Source organism: Hyperolius riggenbachi, chromosome 5 (assembly GCF_040937935.1).
Source record: "Hyperolius riggenbachi isolate aHypRig1 chromosome 5, aHypRig1.pri, whole genome shotgun sequence".
In the NCBI taxonomy this organism is placed as follows: Eukaryota; Metazoa; Chordata; class Amphibia; order Anura; family Hyperoliidae; genus Hyperolius; species Hyperolius riggenbachi.
This window is the reverse complement of record NC_090650.1, coordinates 367,073,095-367,092,097: the sequence shown is the minus strand read 5'-3', so window position 1 is coordinate 367,092,097 and position 19,003 is coordinate 367,073,095. Positions and strand designations below refer to the sequence as shown.

The 19,003-nt window shown below is 45.8% G+C and overlaps 1 protein-coding gene across 7 annotated transcripts in view; it reads right to left on the bottom strand.

Moving 5' to 3' along the window:
- LOC137518990 (polyamine-modulated factor 1-binding protein 1-like) overlaps positions 1 to 19,003 on the bottom strand; it is a 539,976-nt gene that overhangs the window by 173,093 nt on the left and 347,880 nt on the right. For all 7 annotated transcript variants that reach the window (XM_068237518.1, XM_068237520.1, XM_068237522.1 and 4 more), the window contains one exon: positions 12,461 to 12,619. In XM_068237518.1, coding sequence (XP_068093619.1) covers positions 12,461 to 12,619 — 159 coding nt within the window. The remainder of the gene's footprint in view (positions 1 to 12,460; positions 12,620 to 19,003) is intronic.

Sequence of the window (19,003 nt, the reverse complement as noted above, 5' to 3'; positions counted from 1 at the left end):
AGTAAAAGAGCTTCTCTGAGCTTTTCTACTCAACTTGGGTCGAATACAGTGCTGGTTTTCTAAAGCACCTAAACAGCCAACAAACAGTCAGTTTGAGATAAGGTTTTACTGCAGGAAAGTTGAAAGGGTCATTATTTCTGTTTTGTTTTATAGCTTAAAAGACAGAGTGTGGTTACTGTGAAAGAATGATGCAATGTTATAAAAAACAAAGCTGTAAAACTGAAAATAAATGAGACTCTTTTCTTTGCTACTAATTATTATTCGTACTTAGTGGTGCTCAAATACCCCTTTTCAAAATTCGAGTTAGGTCGAATTCGAATAGTAAATTATTCGAGATCAGTCGAATATTCGAGTCGAATAATTTTTACTATTCGATTCGACCTCGGAATTCGAGCTCACTATTCGAGTCGGTATTCGAGCTCATTATTCGAGCTGACTATTCGAAATGGCCTTAAATAGCTTCCAACACTTGTTTTGAGGGTGAATGATGCAAGAAACCTCTTTTTTTCCAAGTAACAACAGCAAGTGATTATGTGGGGATGTTCCTTTAAAAAAAAAAAGTTGAAAAGAGAAGTTGTGTCCAGAAATTTGTTCAGTACTGTATATACTTCTTCTTTATCTTCTATATCTTCTTCTTCTTCTTCTTCTTCTATATCTTCTTCTTCTATATCTTCTTCTTCTATATCTTCTTCTATATCTTCTTCTTCTATATCTTCTTCTATATCTTCTTCTTCTTTTATATTGTCTTCTTCTTCTTCTTCTTCATCATCATCTTCTTCTTCTTCATCTTCTTTTTCTTCATCTTCTTCATCTTCTTCTTCATCTTCTTCATCTTCTTCTTCTTCTTCTTCTTCATCTTCTTCATCTTCTTCATCTTCAACTTCTTCATCTTCTTCATCTTCTTCATCTTCTTCATCTTCTTCTTCTTCATCTTCAACTTCTTCTTCTTCTTCATCTTCTTCATCTTCTTCATCTTCTTCTTCATCTTCTTCTTCTTCTTCATCATCTTCTTCTTCTTCATCTTCTTCATCTTCATCTTCTTCATCTTCTTCATCTTCTTCTTCTTCATCATCTTCATCTTCTTCTTCATCTTCTTCATCTTCTTCTTCTTCATCATCTTCATCTTCTTCTTCTTCATCTTCTTCATCATCTTCATCTTCTTCTTCTTCTTCTTCATCTTCATCTTCTTCTTCATCTTCTTCTTCTTCTTCATCATCTTCTTCTTCATCTTCTTCATCTTCATCTTCTTCATCTTCTTCTTCTTCATCATCTTCATCTTCTTCTTCATCTTCTTCTTCTTCATCATCTTCATCTTCTTCTTCTTCATCTTCTTCTTCTTCATCTTCTTCTTCTTCATCTTCTTCATCTTCATCTTCTTCATCTTCTTCTTCTTCATCTTCTTCTTCTTCATCTTCTTCTTCTTCTCCTTCTTCTTCTTCTCCTTCTTCTTCTTCTTCTTCTTCATCTTCTTCTTCTTCATCTTCTTCATCTTCTTCTATATCGTCTTCTTCTTCACTTATTTCTCTTTTCAAATTTTTTTTTTAAAGAAATGCAGCTATTTTTGAGCGTAACAAATAGCTGGTGGCGCACGCATGTTGGAAGCGCCATTGTATGTGCTCCCTGGCAGTGGAAACACACAGACAGCAGGAGGTAAATTCAGCAGCAGGAGGAGGAGGATGAGTGTGTGGCAGCAGGCAGTCAATGAGGCAGGCAGCGTGACATAATAGCCCTGGTACCTAGCGGTGATACCAGGGCTGTAAATAAACACAGCAGGCAGGAGGTCCTAGACAGCGGTCGTGCAGCCCACATTGTGTCCAATACACAACTGGGACAACACAGTTTTCAACCCGGGCACCTCAGAAAAATTAAACCTTTTTTTTTTTTATGGTTTTGTAGTTTTGTTTTTACAACAAATTACACAGACAGATATAGCTATTTTTTGACGTAATAGCTGGTGGCAGAGTGGCAGCAGAAAGTTAAATCTGTGTACCCTGGCGTTGGGAAACACAGACAGACAGAGAGCAGCAGCAGCAGCAGGAGGAATGGAGGAGTAATGTGAGCAGCTATTGTTTGACGTAATAGCTGGTGGCAGAGTGGCAGCAGAAGGTAAATCTGTGTACCCTGGCGTTGGGAAACACAGACAGACAGCAGCATCAGCAGGAGGAATGGAGGAGTAGTGTGAGTGTGGCAGCAGGCAGGCAGCGTGACATAATAGCCCTGGTACCTAGCGGTGATACCAGGGCTGTAAATAAACACAGCAGGCAGGAGGTCCCAGACAGCGGTCATGTAGCCCACATTGTGTCCAATACACAACTGGGACAATACAGTTTTCAACCCGGGCACCTCAGAAAAATTAAACCTTTTTTTTTTTTTATGGTTTTGTAGTTTTGGTTTTACAACCAATTACACAGATATAGCTATTTTTTGACGTAATAGCTGGTGGCAGAGTGGCAGCAGAAGGTAAATCTGTGTACCCTGTTGTTGGGAAACACAGACAGACAGCAGCATCAGCAGGAGGAATGGAGGAGTAGTGTGAGTGTGGCAGCAGGCAGGCAGCGTGACATAATAGCCCTGGTACCTAGCGGTGATACCAGGCCGTAAATGAACACAACAGGAGATCCCAGACAGCGGTCGTGCAGCCCACATCGTGTCCAATACACAACTGGGACAACACAGTTTTCAACCCGGGCACCTCAGAAAAATTAAACCTTTTTTTTTTTTTTTTTTTAATGGTTTTTTGGTTTTGTTTGTAAAACAAATTACACAGATATATAGCTATTGTTTGACGTAATAGCTGGTGGCAGAGTGGCAGCAGAAGGTAAATCTGTGTACCCTGGCAGTGGGAAACACAGACAGACAGCAGAAGGGCAGTACACAGCAGCCCACTGTAGGTGTAAAATGTGTGGCTGCAGGCGACGTAATAGTCAAAGTGAACCAGGCTGGCTTAGTGAGCAGGAGCCAGGAGGTGGTAAAGGGTGGTAAGGCACATTAACGATGGTTCTTAGCCAGTTCATGTCCCCCTCTCGCCGACAACAGGGGCCAGGAACTCGCCTTCCACCCACGCCTGGTTCATCTTGAGAAACGTCAGTCTGTCCACAGACTTGTGAGACAGACGTGAGCGTTCTCGGTGACCACACCACCAGCTGCACTGAAGCAGCGCTCGGACAGCACGCTGGAAGGGGGGCAGGACAGCACTTCCAGGGCGTACTGCGCCAGCTCGCTCCAGATCTCCAGGCGCTTGACCCAATACTCCATGGGATCAACAGGGGCATCGCTGTCAAGCCCGCTGTAGGACCCCATGTAGTCAGTCACCATGCGCTGGCTGTGACCGGTGGAGGATGCTGCTGCATGCACCTCCTCTCTAGTCACTGCTGCCGGAGCCTCTACAGTCCTGTAGAGCTCGTGGCTGAGAGACAGCAGGTCTGTGGGGCGCTTGCTGCTGGATGCAGGCACCTGCTGCTGCCTCTGTGCTGGCTGCTGGACAGTGGGGGTGGAAGGCTGGGGGAAGGCTTCCTCCAAGCGCTCAACAAGGGCCTGCTGCAAGCTCCTTATTTGTTGCGCTGGGTCTCCTCCTGCAGGCGGCAGGAACTGGCTCAACTTCCCCTTGAGGCGTGGGTCCAACATCATGCTGATCCAGATGTCCTCCCTCTGCTTCATCTGGATCACCCTGGGGTCTCTGCGCAGGCACGTCAGCATGTGCGCTGCCATTGGGAAGAGGCGGGCCACGTCTGCTGGCACATCGACGGCAGTGCTGCTGTCCTCATCCTCCTCCTCTGCCTCGTCAGCCTCATCCTCTCTCCACCCCCGCACCAACTCAGCTGCACTGTGCTGCTCCCCCTCATCAGCAGCAAGGTCAGGGACCTCCACCAAGTCCTCCTCCTCCTCCCCCTCAGAGGTGGACTGTGCAGCTGCTTGCCGCTCCTGCTGGTCCAAGGCAGCCGCTCCCTGTTCCAGCAAAGCATCGAGGGCCCTGTTCAGCAGACAAACCAGGGGCACCCACTCGCAGACCATAGCATGGTCCCTGCTCACCATGTTAGTGGCCTGCAGAAAGGGAGCCAGCACTAAGCACACCTGCTGCATGTGCCTCCAGTCATCATCGGGGACGATGGACGGGATGTTGCTGGTCTTGTCCCTTCTCTGAGCGGCGGAAACAGTGGCCAGGGCAAGGTACTGGTTGACAGCGTGCTTCTGTTCAACCAGACGCTCCAACATCGCCAGGGTGGAGTTCCAGCGAGTCGGAACGTCAAGGATCAGCCGATGGCGTGGCAGATCCAGCTCCTTTTGCACGTCTTCCAGGCTCGCACAGGCTGCAGCCGAGCGCCGGAAGTGACGCACAACGTTCCTTGCCGTTTCCAGCAGTTCGCCCATCCCCTGGTAGGTGCGCAAGAACTTCTGCACTACCAGGTTCAGCACGTGGGCAAGACAGGGGATGTGGGTCAGGTTTCCCCTGTCTATTGCGGCAACCAGATTGGCCCCATTGTCGGCCACCACCTCTCCGACTCTGAGGCCTCTGGGGGTCAGCCAAATCCTCTCCTGCTCCTGGAGTTTGGCCAACACATGGGTTGCCGTCAGCTTGGTCTTCCCAAGGCTGACCAAGTGCAGCAGCGCTTGGCAGTGGCGGGCCTTCACGCTGCTGCTGAGGCGGGGGGTTTGGCCAGGTGTGCCGGAGGATGGCAGAGGATCGGAGGAACCTGCTGCAGTTCCCCTGACCCTGCGGGGTGGCACCACCCACTGTGTTGCTGCTGCTGCTGTGCCCGCTTCTGCTCTCCCATCCTCACCCCCTTCCACCAAGCTGACCCAGTGGACAGTGAAGGACAGGTAGCGGCCTGTCCCGAAGCGGCTGCTCCAGGAGTCCATGGTGACGTGGACCCTTTCACCAACCGCGTGCTCCAGCCCTCGCTCCACATTGGCCATCACAAAGCGGTGCAGTGGGAATGGCCTTGCGGGAGAAAAAGTGTCTGCTGGGGAGCTGCCAGTCTGGGGCTGCGCAAGCAAGCAGCGCACGAATGTCGCTCCCCTCCTGCACGAGCGTGTACGGCAGGAGTTGGGAGCACATGGCCCGTGCCAGCAAGCCGTTCAGCTGCCGCACGTGACGGCTGCTGGGAGGCAGAGCCCTAACCACCCCCTGGAAGGACTCGCTCAAAAGGCTCTGGCGTGGCCTTTTGCTGGCACGGGAATCAGCAGACACAGCGGAGGAGGCCACTGAGGACTGGCTGCCAGAACAGGCCTCAGTGTCGGCGGCAGGAGTTGCAGAGGGGGGAGGAGCAGTGCGTTTCCGCACTCCTGCTGGTGCTGCTGGAGGAGCAGGAGGGCGGGTGGCTGCTGTTGCTGCTGCTGCTGAAGGCTGTGCAGTGATGGGTGTGGTGCCACTGCCAGCACCAGATGCCTTCAGCCTCTGGAACTCCTGATGCTGGTGGAAATGTTTCGCAGCAAGGTGGTTGATGAGCGAGCTGGTGCAGAACTTTAAGGGGTCTGCACCTCTGCTCAACTTCCGCTGACAGTGGTTGCAAGTGGCGTACTTGCTGTACACTGTGGGCATGGTGAAAAAGCGCCAGATTGGTGACAGAAACATCCCCCTACGGCATGGAAGCGCTGCTGCCTGTCTCCCTGTGGTGGTTGGGGGTGGGGCTTGGGGGGCTTGGGTGCGGCTGGTGGTGGTACTGGCAGATGCTGCTGCTGCTGAGCCTGAGACACCAGCAGGCTGTGGGACCTGCCTACTGCTGCTGCCAATGCTTGCAATGATGCGCCTCCTTGCAAGGCCCACAAGAGCATCCTGCTCCTCCTCCTCAGAGCTGCTGAGGACGACATCCCCTGGAGGTGGTGGCACCCAGTCTCTGTCTGTCACCGGGTCATCAACATCCTCCCCCTCCTGAAACATGTCCTGCTGGGATGAGGACCCCCCAAACTCCTCTCCTGATGCATGGATGGGCTGCTTGACTGTCGCCACAGTCTTGCTGTCCAATCCCTCATCCCCCAAAGTGCCCATCAGCATCTCCTCCTCAAGATCGCCAACAACAGCAGACAATTTACTCATGATGCCTGGGGTCAAAAGACTGCTGAATGACAGGTCGGCGAGTGACGGTGAACTGGCCTCCTCCCCAGACCCTGCTGGGCGGCTGCTGCGAACAGGGGTGGTGGTGGTGGTGGTGAGGGTGGAGGCCTCAGATGCAGAGCTGATGGCGGGCTGCTCATCCTCCGTCATGAGTTGCACCACAGTGTCTGCATGCTTTTCCTCAATGGGACGTTTCCGACCCGGCTGGAGGAAAATCGGAGCAGGTGCTACACGCTGCTGCTGCTGTGTCTCTGCAGCGTGAGTTGCAGATGCTCCTGCTGGGCGGCGCCCAAGGCGTCCACGGCCAGTGGCTATGGGAGGAATGTTAGCCACTGACGCTGCTGCTGCTGCTGCGGAACTGTGCATGGTGGCGCGCCCGCGCCCGCGGCTTGCCACAATGCTGCTTCCTCTCCTCCTGATTCCCTTGCTGCCCTTCCCCTTGCCCAAACCGCGCTGGCTGCCACTTCCAGACATCTTCGATGTTTTGGGCGTATAGACAAAAGTTTTTTAAAAGGGCGGGTGAAAAGTGGAGTACTTTAATGGAGTGGGTTGGTGGGTGAGGTGACTGAGTGAGTGTCCCTAGTACAGTAAGTAAGTAGTAACAGTCAGGAAGTACAACTAGCAGTTACAATAATCAGTAGTAATCACAAGTAAATTTAGTGTGTGTACACTACAGACAGTGAGTGCACGCACGCGCAAACACGCGCAGGAGCTAGCCTATGAACAGTGACTGAGTGAGTGTCCCTAGTACAGTAAGTAAGTAGTAACAGTCAGTAAGTACAACTAACTAATTACAATAATCAATCAGTTATCAGAAGGAAATAGAGTGTGTGTAGTGTGTACACAGACAGTGAGTGCACACACGCAGGAGCTAGTAGCCTATGAACAGTGACTGAGTGTCCTAGACTCCTAGTACAGTAAGTAGTAACAGTAAGTACAACTAACTAATTACAATAATCAATCAGTTATCAGAAGGAAATAGAGTGTGTGTAGTGTGTACACAGACAGTGAGTGCACACACGCAGGAGCTAGTAGCCTATGAACAGTGACTGAGTGTCCTAGACTCCTAGTACAGTAAGTAGTAACAGTAAGTACAACTAACTAATTACAATAATCAATCAGTTATCAGAAGGAAATAGAGTGTGTGTAGTGTGTACACAGACAGTGAGTGCACACACGCAGGAGCTAGTAGCCTATGAACAGTGACTGAGTGTCCTAGACTCCTAGTACAGTAAGTAGTAACAGTGAGTACAACTAACTAATTACAATATTCAATTACAATAATCAATCAGTTATCAGAACTTGGAAATAGAGTGTGTGTAGTGTGTACACAGACAGTGAGTGCACGCACGCAGGAGCAGCTAGTAGCCTATGAACAGTGACAGTGAGTGTCCTAGTACAGTTACAGTATATAACTACAATACTAATACAATCAGTAGTAAAGGACAGCAGAAATACTGGTATAGAATAGAGAGAAATAAACAGAGGACAGGAGGATAGCTGCCCACACAGGCAGGCCCTGAGGCCTAAAGCTGTAAGCCTGCAGCAGCTGGCCTGTCTCTATGTAACACAAAAGCTACTAACTAAAATACAATGTCTAACTAACTAACAACAATATAGGTGTGTATAGGAGGTGTATGTGAGCAAAAACGCTAGGTAAATGACCACAATAAAGCTCTTGCTAAGCCAAAGCACAAAGGAGCAACTCTCTCTCTATGCAAGTCTCAGGCAAGGACGGAGAAACGTAACATGGCGGCCGCTATTTATAGGGTAGGGGCTGGCCAGGGTCCCCCTCTGTGATTGGCTGCCGTCAGAGGGCCTGGGAGCCCTCTGATTGGCTCTAAGGACATCAATCTGGGCTATGACGCTATTCGAGCTCGGTACCGAGCTCGAATAGCGCCGTTTGCTCGAATAGCTCGAATAGTGAATGGGCTATTTGAGTGTACGCGAATAGCCCATTCGAATAGCTACAGCTATTCGGAGCTCGAATACCGAGCTCGAATAGCTGGAAAAGAGCTCGAATATTCGAGCTACTCGAATATTCGAGCTCTGCTGAGCACCACTGTTCGTACTACACATACACTTTATTATTCCATACGTTTTTTGTTTGTTTTTTGCTTTAAGTTTGCTTTAATATGTAATAGATTTATCAGTAGTGATGAGGCAAGTAATTATAAATGGTGGAGCAGAATTTGATTTGGCTACATGGTGATGGTATAGAGACCCTGTACTCGGGAACAGTGCAGAGAAGACAAATAGAACTGCGCTATTACGATTTTGGAAGATCAAAACAAATTCACATATATCTCAGTTATATATTTGTTTTTCAGGCTGGAGCTCTATATTTATGGCTAGTCTGACACTGGATATAATATATAATTATTAGGCAATATATAAGCAAGGAAGCTTCATAATGAAGCCAGCCTCCTCTGCCCTGTATCGCTGTGGCTAATCATGCATTTCTTTGGCAGATATTAAATGATATGGTGAGACTGGAGTGACTGGCATCCTATCCATTATACTACAATAATTCATTAAGCTCTTATCACATCCCATCCTTTACTGTTTTCTTTATACAAATCAAATGCTTTATTAGAAATGACAATGAGCTGTTGTTTAATATAACAGGAACTTCTATCCTGAGCAAAATGTAAAATCTTCAGAAGATTTGCATCTTGCGAAACGGAACATCACTAAAGACAGAGTGCAGACGTTTTGTAATTTCATGTTATTAAAAGTGGTCCTTTTCTTTCAGGCTGGTTGTACACCTGAGGTTAGCGGTGCAATGTGGTGGTGCAAGAAATGCAGAAACGAGACTTTATATGACTCTGCACCACTGTGTGCGCAAAAGGGTCATATGCATAGGACCGCCCCTGGCTAATGACGTACTATATGCTGGGCAGGAAGTATGTCACTGGGATTCCCATCAGTCCATGCATGAACGCTACATTGCACCGCGCTCCTGTCGAGCACACTTGCCGCGCTGCTCATTGTATTGCTGCATAACCTGGGCAGTAGGCAAGGATCATGCTGTAACACGCTGCAGAGTTTGAGTTGAGATTGCAGCGATTTTGATAATACCGGTGCACTGTGCAAACTGTGCAGGTCTCCATAGACTTGCATGGCCCTTGCTGCAGGAATACTGCGATGAAGCATAACGTGGCGGGTCAACACAGCATGCAAGTGTGCAAGGGGCTTTAATTTTAGATGGTACAATTTTAGATTGCGTGGAAAGTACAGTTCTGTTTTAGCTAACCATGCTTCTGTACACCATTGGTGTACGAAATATCCTCAAATTCCTATCTTTGTTCAGGAGTAGCTGGCAGCACACAACACGAAGCACTAAGCCTCTGTTTGCAAGCCCGTATAACCAAGCGCTCAGAGTGAGCGAAGAGGGGTGTCCCGTCAATGAAATTCAAGTAACAAACCTCAGGAAATGGGAGAGGAAACATGAAACAGAAAACACAAAATACCAAGCAGTGTAGTATTTCCAGGCAATGGAATAATGTGTGAAAACAAATACTACTTACAAACCTAGGTTGCTATTAGGGCAATCACAGTATCAGGCAAGTGGAGAATTCTGTGTCAAGAGTGGCGTGACTCATTCTGTTGAGATCAGCTGACATTGTTGGTACTTTTAAAACATTGGAGCATTGCTTAGTCTCCTAATTAAACCCTAACGAAGGGCTAGTGCACACAAAAAAACGGTAGCGGATCCGCAAATGCTAGCGTTTTTTAAGCTGTTTTTTAGAGTGATTCTAGGCATGTTTAGAGAGATTTTCAAAACATGCCTATCATTTTTTGGAGCGTTTTTGTGTAGAGTTTTTTATATTTTGTTACAGTATAGCTGTAACTGAACAGCTACTGTAACAAAAACGCTTGGAAAACCGCTCTGATCTAGAGTTTTTCAGAGCAGTTTTCAACTGTACTATACATTGTGGCAGAAACGCCTCCGAAATCTCAAAAATGCTGCAGGACCCGAGTTTGCATTTGGGGGGAAAAACGAGCCGCTCTGGTGTGCACCAGCCCATTGAAATACATTAGGCAAACGGTTTTCTATCCCTAAGCGTTTTAAAAAACGCTAAAAATTGCTCTCGGTGTTCACAAGCCCTAACAAAGTTACCCCAAACATGCCTTCCCCTGCACTCAGGGCTGAATTTCTGCAAAGGCTACATTATAGACCACCTAGAGAATAGAGCAGTTACTGCCCACAGGGGATGGCTGGACATGGAAGAAGAAGGGGTTGCTGCAAAAATAGGAAGAGCCTGCTAATGGAGGGCAACTCATGGAACAGTGGAGAGGCTGCCCAAGGGAGTTGTAAAGGAAAGAGAGACTGAACTACATGGATCTTGGACATACAAAAGAGGGCTGCACATGGGATGGGTTGCTCCTATACTGTATATAAAAGGAAGGCCTAGCATGCAAAAGGAAGCCACAAGAAAGTTGGTTTAGGGGAGAAAAAAATAATTCCAGATTTCTGTATACTTTCTCTCTAATTATCAGTTGCTATTGCCCATACCACACTCTTACTGTAACTCTGCACATTGCTCCATGTTAGCTACCATCTCAGACTCTCCCATTCAAGAGTTCTCACAAGCTTCATCTCTTCTTTGGAACTCCAAGAGCCCCTTTCCACTGCTGCGGAAAGCAGGTTGAATCCGCAGTCTCCCCGCAAGCAAATCATGCGGGGAAACTGGCATAGGGGATAATGCTGCAGCTTTCCGGATCGCTTGCCTTAGCGATTCGGACAACATTGTAGCATTTTTTTTTTGTGCGGGAGGCAGCGAATCCCATAGCCATGCATGGCACGGCTTCTGGGATTCGTCTGCATACAGACCAGGAACTGCCGCCACTGCGGCTAGTGGAAACCGTCCCCGCCCCCTTCACCTTGCTCTGAAACTCAATCCTTGAAGTTTAGTTAGGCTTACAACCTCTCTTAAGGGGACCCACTAATGATACAATTTGCCAAACGATCATTTACAAACGATTCTTTGTATGATTGGAAATGTTCATTTGGAGCCATTAATGGACAAAAATCTCCTAACCAATCCAATCAGATTGACGGAATCGATCCGAAAATTAGATTTATTTCATTAACCTCCTTAGCGGTAACCCCGTGTGTGACACGGGGTAAGCCGCCGGAGGGTGCCGCTCAGGCCCTGCTGGGCCGATTTAAATAATTTTTTTTTTGCTGGACGCAGCTAGCACTTTGCTAGCTGTGCCAGCACCCCGATCGCCGCCACCGCGCGCCCGATCGCCGCTATCCGGTGCGGCGCGCGCCCCCTCCCCCAGACCCCGTGCGCTGCCTGGCCAATCAGTGCCAGGCAGCGTCAAGGGTTGGATCCGGAGTCCCAGTGACGTCCCGACATCTCTGACGTCGGTGACGTCATCCCGCCCCGTTGCCATGGCGACGGGGGAAGCCCTCCAGGAAATCCCGTTCTTTGAACGGGATTTCCTGATCGGAAATCGCCGAAGGCGATCGAAGCGGGCGGGGGGATGCCGCTGAGCAGCGGCTATCATGTAGCAAGCCCTGGGCTCGCTACAGGATTTAAAAAAAAAAAAAAAACTGCTGCGCTGCCCCCTGGCGGTATTTTTCATACCGCCAAGGGGGTTAATCTGATTGGATCGGCTAGATTTTTTCCATTAGTGGTCACAAATGACCATTTCCGATATCTCATATGAAGAATCATACACACACACACACACACACACACACACACACACACACACACACACACACACACACACACACACACACACACACATATATATATACATACACAGTACATTTCTTTTCTTTTGCATAGACTGTCATACATAGTTTTTCATTGAATCAGTTCATTTTGGCATGTGGCGCTGAGTCCCAAAGATGGGCGCCGTCATAGCAGCAATGCTATGCTGCGTGCCTGTGTAACAGTAATTCGGGCGCCAACTTGGAAGGGGAATATTATTTAATGCCGCCGGAAATTTTGCGGCAGCAGGGAGAGCCGTCATTCAGCTTCCCCTGAGCTAAACTTCCCGGCGCCGAGATAATATGTACTCCTTTTTCATGACTATACCTAGTGTCCCCACATCAGTCTCTTGAAAATTATAGGCTCTTGATGGTTTCTCACTTGCACGGTATTTGCCTTGTTGGATCTGCGTACTCTACCATGCACAGACCACATGCATTTTTCCTGTAATCTATTTTCTGTATAAACCCTGTACAGTACTACCGAAGATGATACTACATAAATAAAACACAATAATAAGCGCACCACAAAGTCAATATTTAGGTTGGAATTTTAGTAAGACAAGATGACACACTTGTTTAATCATCAGTACATATGGTAAGTGCCCCCCCAACTGAATACTTGTGAAAAGGCTGAACTGTGTTTAAAGATGTATCAAAAATGGTATCCAACTTACTTCTACAAAGCTGTATTTTAATTCCTCCAGCGAGTGCGCATGCTCTGTTTCTAGGATTGCCAATCTCTCATCTCTACTGCAAACATCTTCTATGCTTTGTTTTTGGGTCACAGAAAGTTTGTCACTAATCTTCTGGACAGTTTCTTCTTGTTTAGTTATCTGTCAGGGGAAATAATGATGCCATTAGTTTTATAAAGGCAAAGGCCATGTTGAAAGGACACCTGAAGTGAGAGGAAATGGAGGCTGCCATATTTATTTTCATTTAAACAATGCAAATTGCCTAGCTGTCCTGTTGATCAACTGTCTCTAAAGCCTAACTAAAGTTGGCCGAGGTGGGCAATAAAAACCACCTTAGCCAATGGTAAAGCGTGTGTATAGAGCCCCCCCGAACAGAGACAGTCGCTTAGCAAACAATCCGCCCGGAGGATCAACTTGGCCCAGCGGCGGCCAACTTCTTTCAAAACACCACTCCCCCACCCACCACCTGACATGTTCGGCTCCGTGGTCCCTCTGCCCCCTCCCCCCGCCCCCTTCTTGGATTGATGAAATAGAACATGTTGTCAGTTATAGAGCTGACACGCATCTGTACAGGCCGGCCCAGCGATGTCACCCAAGGGGATCTGGTTCCGATCCCCAACAAGTGACATCAGTTATTAGGTGTGTAAGTACCTTAATACGTTTAGCCACAGATGCTGAACATTCCTGCAGATCAAATGTTTGCCTGAAGTTTGACTGGACTTGCTATATGCTTGTTTCAGGTGGGTGAGTCAGACACTACTGATGCAAGATCAGCAGGGCACCAGGCAACTGGTATTGTTTAAAAGGAAATAAATATGGCAGCTTCCATATCCCCTTAGACTCAGGTGTCTTTGAAGCTCTTTTCAGTTTTCTCTCTTGATGCAGTTTTTACACATTAAGTGACATATCCAGCCGATCTTTGAGGCGAAAGATAACCGCTAACGTACAGTACATTACTCAGTGGCAGGAGAAGTCATATGTAGCTTGCATATATAGACTTAATCCATGATAGCGCACTGAAGTATAACTGTGTTTGTGTGACTGCTCTGCTGAATGGATCCTGTGGTTATTAACTGATTTATATTAATTGGTTTATATTTGCTTTACTGTACTTGTATTCAAAAAACCTTGCCAGTCAAACCAAAACGTGGACTCCCTAGCAAATATATTTCATATAATGTATATATAATGTGTATATATATATATATATATATATATATATATATATATATATATATATATATATATATCACTGCTAAAAAAAAATTAAGAAAGCACTTAAAGGGGACCTAAACTGAGAAGGGTATGGATGTTTCCTTTTAAACAATACCAGTTGCTTGGCTGTCCTGCTGACCTCTTTGGCTGTAATAGTGGCTGAATCACGCACCTGAAACAAGCATGCAGCTAATCCAGTCTGACTTCAGTCAGAGCACATGATCTGCATGCTTATTGAGTGGCTGGGGCTGAAAGTATTAGAGACACAGGATCAGCAGGCGAGTCAGGCAACTGGTATTATTTTAAAAGAAAAAATCCATATCCTTCTCAGTTTAGGTTCCCTTTATCAACACAATGTAACTCCAAGTCAATCACACTTCGGTAAAATCAAACTGTGCACTTAGGTAACAACCTGCCTGGCGTTCTATTAAGATCGCCAGGGAGGCTGCGGGAGGGTTTTTTTTTAATAAAAAAAAAACTATTTCATGCAGCCAACTGAAAGTTGGCTGCATGAAAGCCCACTAGAGGGCGCTCCGGAGGCATTCTTCCGATCGCCTCCGGCACCCAGAATAAATAAGGAAGGCCGCAATGAGCAGCCTTCCTTGTTTTGCTTACATCGTCGCCATAGCGACGAGCGGAGTGACGTCATCGACGTCAGCCGACGTCCTGACGTCAGCCGCCTCCGATCCAGCCCTTAGCGCTGGCCGGAACTTTTTGTTCCGGCTACGCTGGGCTCAGGCGGCTGAGGGGACCCTCTTTCGCCGCTGCTCGCGGCGGATCGCCGCAGAGCGGTGGCGATCAGGCAGCACACGCAGCTGGCAAAGTGCCGGCTGCGTGTGCTGCTTTTTATTTGAGCCAAATCGGCCCAGCAGGGCCTGAGCGGCAGGCTCCGGCAGTACTGGACGAGCTGAGCTCGTCCAGACCGCCCAGCAGGTTAACGATCATTTTCACATGCTGTGCAAATGGAACAGACAACAGATGGAAATTATAGGCAATTTGCAAGACACCCACAATAAAGGAGTGGTTCTGCAGGTGGTGACCACAGACCACTTCTCAGTTTCTATGCTTTCTGGCAGATGTTTTGGTCACTTTTGAATGCTGGTGGTGCTTTCACTCTAGTGGTACCATGAGAAAAACTCTACAACCCTCACAAGTGGCTCAGATAGTACAGCTTATCCAGGATAGCTGTGGCAAGAAGGTTTGCTGCGTATGTCAGCATAGTGTTCACAGCATGGAGGCGCTACCAGGAGACAGGCCAGTACATCAGGAAATGTAGAGGAGGCCGTAGGAGAGCAACAACCCAGCAGCAGGATCGCTACCTCCACCTTTGTGCAAGGAGGAACAGGAGGAGCACTGTCAGAGCTCTGCAAAATTACCTCCTGCAGGCCACAAATGTGCATGTGTCTGCATAAAAGCGGTCAGAAACAGACTATATGAGGATGGTAGAAGGGCCCAACGTCCACATGTGGGGGTTGTGCTTACAACCCAATACCACGCAGAATACCAAGATTGGCCAATTCGCCACTGGCGCCTTGTGCTCATCACAGATGAAAGCAGGTTCACATTGTGCACATGTGACAGTCTGGAGACGTCGTGGAGAACGTTCTGCTGCCTGCAACATCCTCCTGCATGACTGGTGGGTCAGTAATGGTGTGGGGTGGCATTTCTTTGGGGGGTCACACAGCCCTCCATGCGCTTGCCAGAGGTAGCCTGACTGCCATTAGGCACGGAGATGAGATCCTCAGACCCCTTGTAAGACTATACAAGGTGCTGGTGCGGTTGGCCCTGGGTTTCTTGTGCAAGCGTTTAGGTCAGTTTAAAGAAAATAAAACAGAAAAATTGGAGAAAGTATATGCATAATTGCTTTATAGTAGTCAATTTAATACAATTTACTACAATAATGTGATAGCTCAATAGCAACAAGGTGTTGCTAACAATATGTTTGAGAATGGATTTCATCCAACAGCTACAAAACTACACAAGTTATACAAGCAACCTTTAACTCTTTTTGTCACTTCCCTATTTATTTGCATTGCCAATTATCTAGGACAAGGACTGTGCCATAAATCAGCCAAGGTTATTGCAGATAATGAAAGGAAGTAGGTCTGTCTTTATAACATGAACATGTGTAGAATTATTAATCATTTTCAATATAAAATACAATATAAAGAGGAAAAACGGGTGTAAAGAAAAAAGACAAGGCATTAAGAGAAATCTACATGGCAACATTTAGAACAATAAATCAAAGCTTTTTAAGAGCATGTATTCACTTTTACATTTTTAAAGTGTGCGTGAATGAGTGCAGTCTAGTGGCAAAAACAAAAAGAAAAAAAAAACGTGAATAATTTCACGAATCTTCAATCGGTTTTTAATGTTTAATTAAAAATATGTACCGGAGGACTGCTACAATTGCTCATTACATATTTGAGCACTCCTATATAGATGTACCTAAGGCAACTAGGGAATACTGTGGTACACATATACATACAAGACATTGATTAATAAGATTTCTAAAAAAAATTAGACAACTGCTACCCTTTAGTAAAAAGGCAAACCTTTTCTATTCCTATTACAGAGTTGGAAAATACTTGCAAAAAAAAGGGAGAGATAATTGAGGGCCAATGATAGTGTAGTAAGTTAGTACCAAACGGTGTATTTTGTAAAAACGAAAGAGATGCACTCACATAGGTGACTCAAAATAGTCATCAACAGAAAAATGATCTTTATGTGGAGTACATATTATGACGGCGCCGCTCAGTTCGGCGCCGGGAGAGCCAAATGACGGCTTTCCCCGCTACCGCTAAACTCACAGGCAGTGTTAAACACTATTCCCCCTCCGAGTTGTTGCAACTCAGAGGGAGATGTATTTCGGGGTCTGACCGCGGGCAGAGCCCCGAATTACCGATATGCAGGGCACGCATTGCTGCTATGATGGCACCCAGCTTCGGCGCTCGGCTCTCAGAGCTGCGCGCCAAGATGAACTGATCCGCTTAATCTGTAACTCCACAGAGGTGCTTCTGCCTTCTGATTCTATCAATTGCCTGTTATAGCCTGATGAAGCAGGCATAGACCCATGAAACGTGTTGCAAATGTTGGAGTTACAAATAAAAGATAATTTTTCTGCTGATAGACTGTTGAGTCTGCTTGGAGAGGTAAATTCACCACTACCTCCCTTCTTAAAGGATACCCGAAGTGACGTGTGACATGATGAGATAGACATGGGTATGTACAGTGCCTAGCACACAAGCAACTATGCTGTGTTCCTTTTTTTCTTTCACCGCCTGAAAGAGTTAAATATCAGGTATGTAAGTGCCTGACTCAGTCCTGACTCAGACAGGAAGTGACTACAGTGTGACCCTCACTGATAAGAAATTCCAACTATAAAACACTTTCCTAGCAGAAAATGGCTTCTGAGAGCAGGAAAGAGATAAAAAGGGAAAATAGTTCATAGATTGTAGCTCTGGCATACTTCAATGAATGTGTCATTGGGCAAACACAATAAAACAGTTAAAACTTCTAAAGTAGATTTAAACATAAAATAATACTGTGGCATATCTTAAATAAAAAGTAATTTTTAGGAGAAGGAAGATACAAACTTTTTTTAATTCGTTTATTTTCGCCTTGTGTGTCCTTTAACCACTTAAGCCCAACTGGACGAGATTTCTCGTCCAGTTGGGCTGCGCGCACTCCCGCGGGTCGCGCGCGCTCCCGCGGGCCCCCCCGTGCGCGCCCCCGCTGCTGGCCGCTAGATTACCGATCAGTGAAAGGGATTATAAATCCCTTTCGCTGATCGGACCCCCCTAGAGAAAAGCCGACAGCGTCTCTTCAGATGCTGCGGCTTTTCTGAGCTCTGGGCTCCTTTCTTCTGCCTGGGAGCGAGATCGATCGCTCCCAGGACTTTTTGATCCTGGCCATCTTGTGGCCAAATAGCAAATTACACCTGTAAAAAAAAAAAAAAACAAATTAAACATATAAATATATTAAAAAAAACCCTGTTTACCTCCCACACCAAAAAATACCCACATACAAGTTTAAATTAAAAAAAAAAAAATTACAATAATAAAAAAAAAAAAAAAAAACATAAATAGTTACCTAAGGGTCTGAACTTTTTAAATATGCATGTCAAAGGAGTATATCAATATGATTTAATAAATTATGGGCTTCTAAACAGTGATGGACTCAAAACGGAAAAAATGCACCTTTATTTCCAAATAAAATATTGTCGCCATACATTGTGATAGGGACATAATTTTAACGGTGAAATACCCGGGGCATATGGGCAAATACAATACGTGAGTTTTAATTATGGAGGCATGTATTATTTTAAAACTATAATGGCTGAAAACTGAGAAATAATGAATTTTTTCCATTTTTTTCTTATTCTTCCTGTTAAAATGCATTTACAGTAAAGTGGCTCTTAGCAAAATGTACCACCCACAGAAAGCCTAATTGGTGGCGGAAAAAACAAGATATAGATCAATTAATTGTGATGAGTAGTGATAAAGTTATTGGCAAATGAATGGGGGGTGAAAGTTGCTCGGATGTAAAAAAATGTCAACCCTTCGGGCTTAAGTGGTTAAATTGTTTTCTGTTATTTTACTCTATTCTGACGCCTCTGTTCAAACACTAATTCTACAGAGTTGGAAAATAGTACATTACATTTAATGATTTATAAGAAAATAATAATTGAAAAAAAAGTGCAGCGGGTGCCTAGACATCAGAGTGCATAGATTTTCTAGAGATTGTACCTAACTCCTTCTTATAAACAGCTCTCACAGAGCCTCACTGAAATCTGTACAACTGTTACTAATTAAAAGTTTTGTCATTCATTACGTTTCCTCCACTCTGATCACTTTATTCCAAGAGAGGTCGGACATGAGAGACCTTGGGAAGGTTGAAAATATATACAAACATTTAATTATCACCCAGTCTGTAAAAATAAAAAAACGACATATATAGAAAGTACTATGCCTAAGAAATGAATATTACAGTTTGTTACCTAGTATTTTTACAAGGTGATCAGCAATGGCAGCTTTCATATTTTAGCAGCAGTTACTGTACTTTACCAAAGTCAACTTAATTAAATAGCACAGTTTTTTTAGACAATGTAAGTGTGCAGAGGAAATGTGCCTGTCATTGAGCAAAAACAATAAAACAGTTAAAACGTAAAAAGTAGATTTAAACATAAAATAAAACTGTGGAGTATCTTAAAAAAACAGTTTTAGGAGAAGGAAGATAGATACAATCGTTTATTTCATTAGTTTATTTTCACCTCGGGTGTCCTTGAAGTAAAATGTGACATGATGAGAT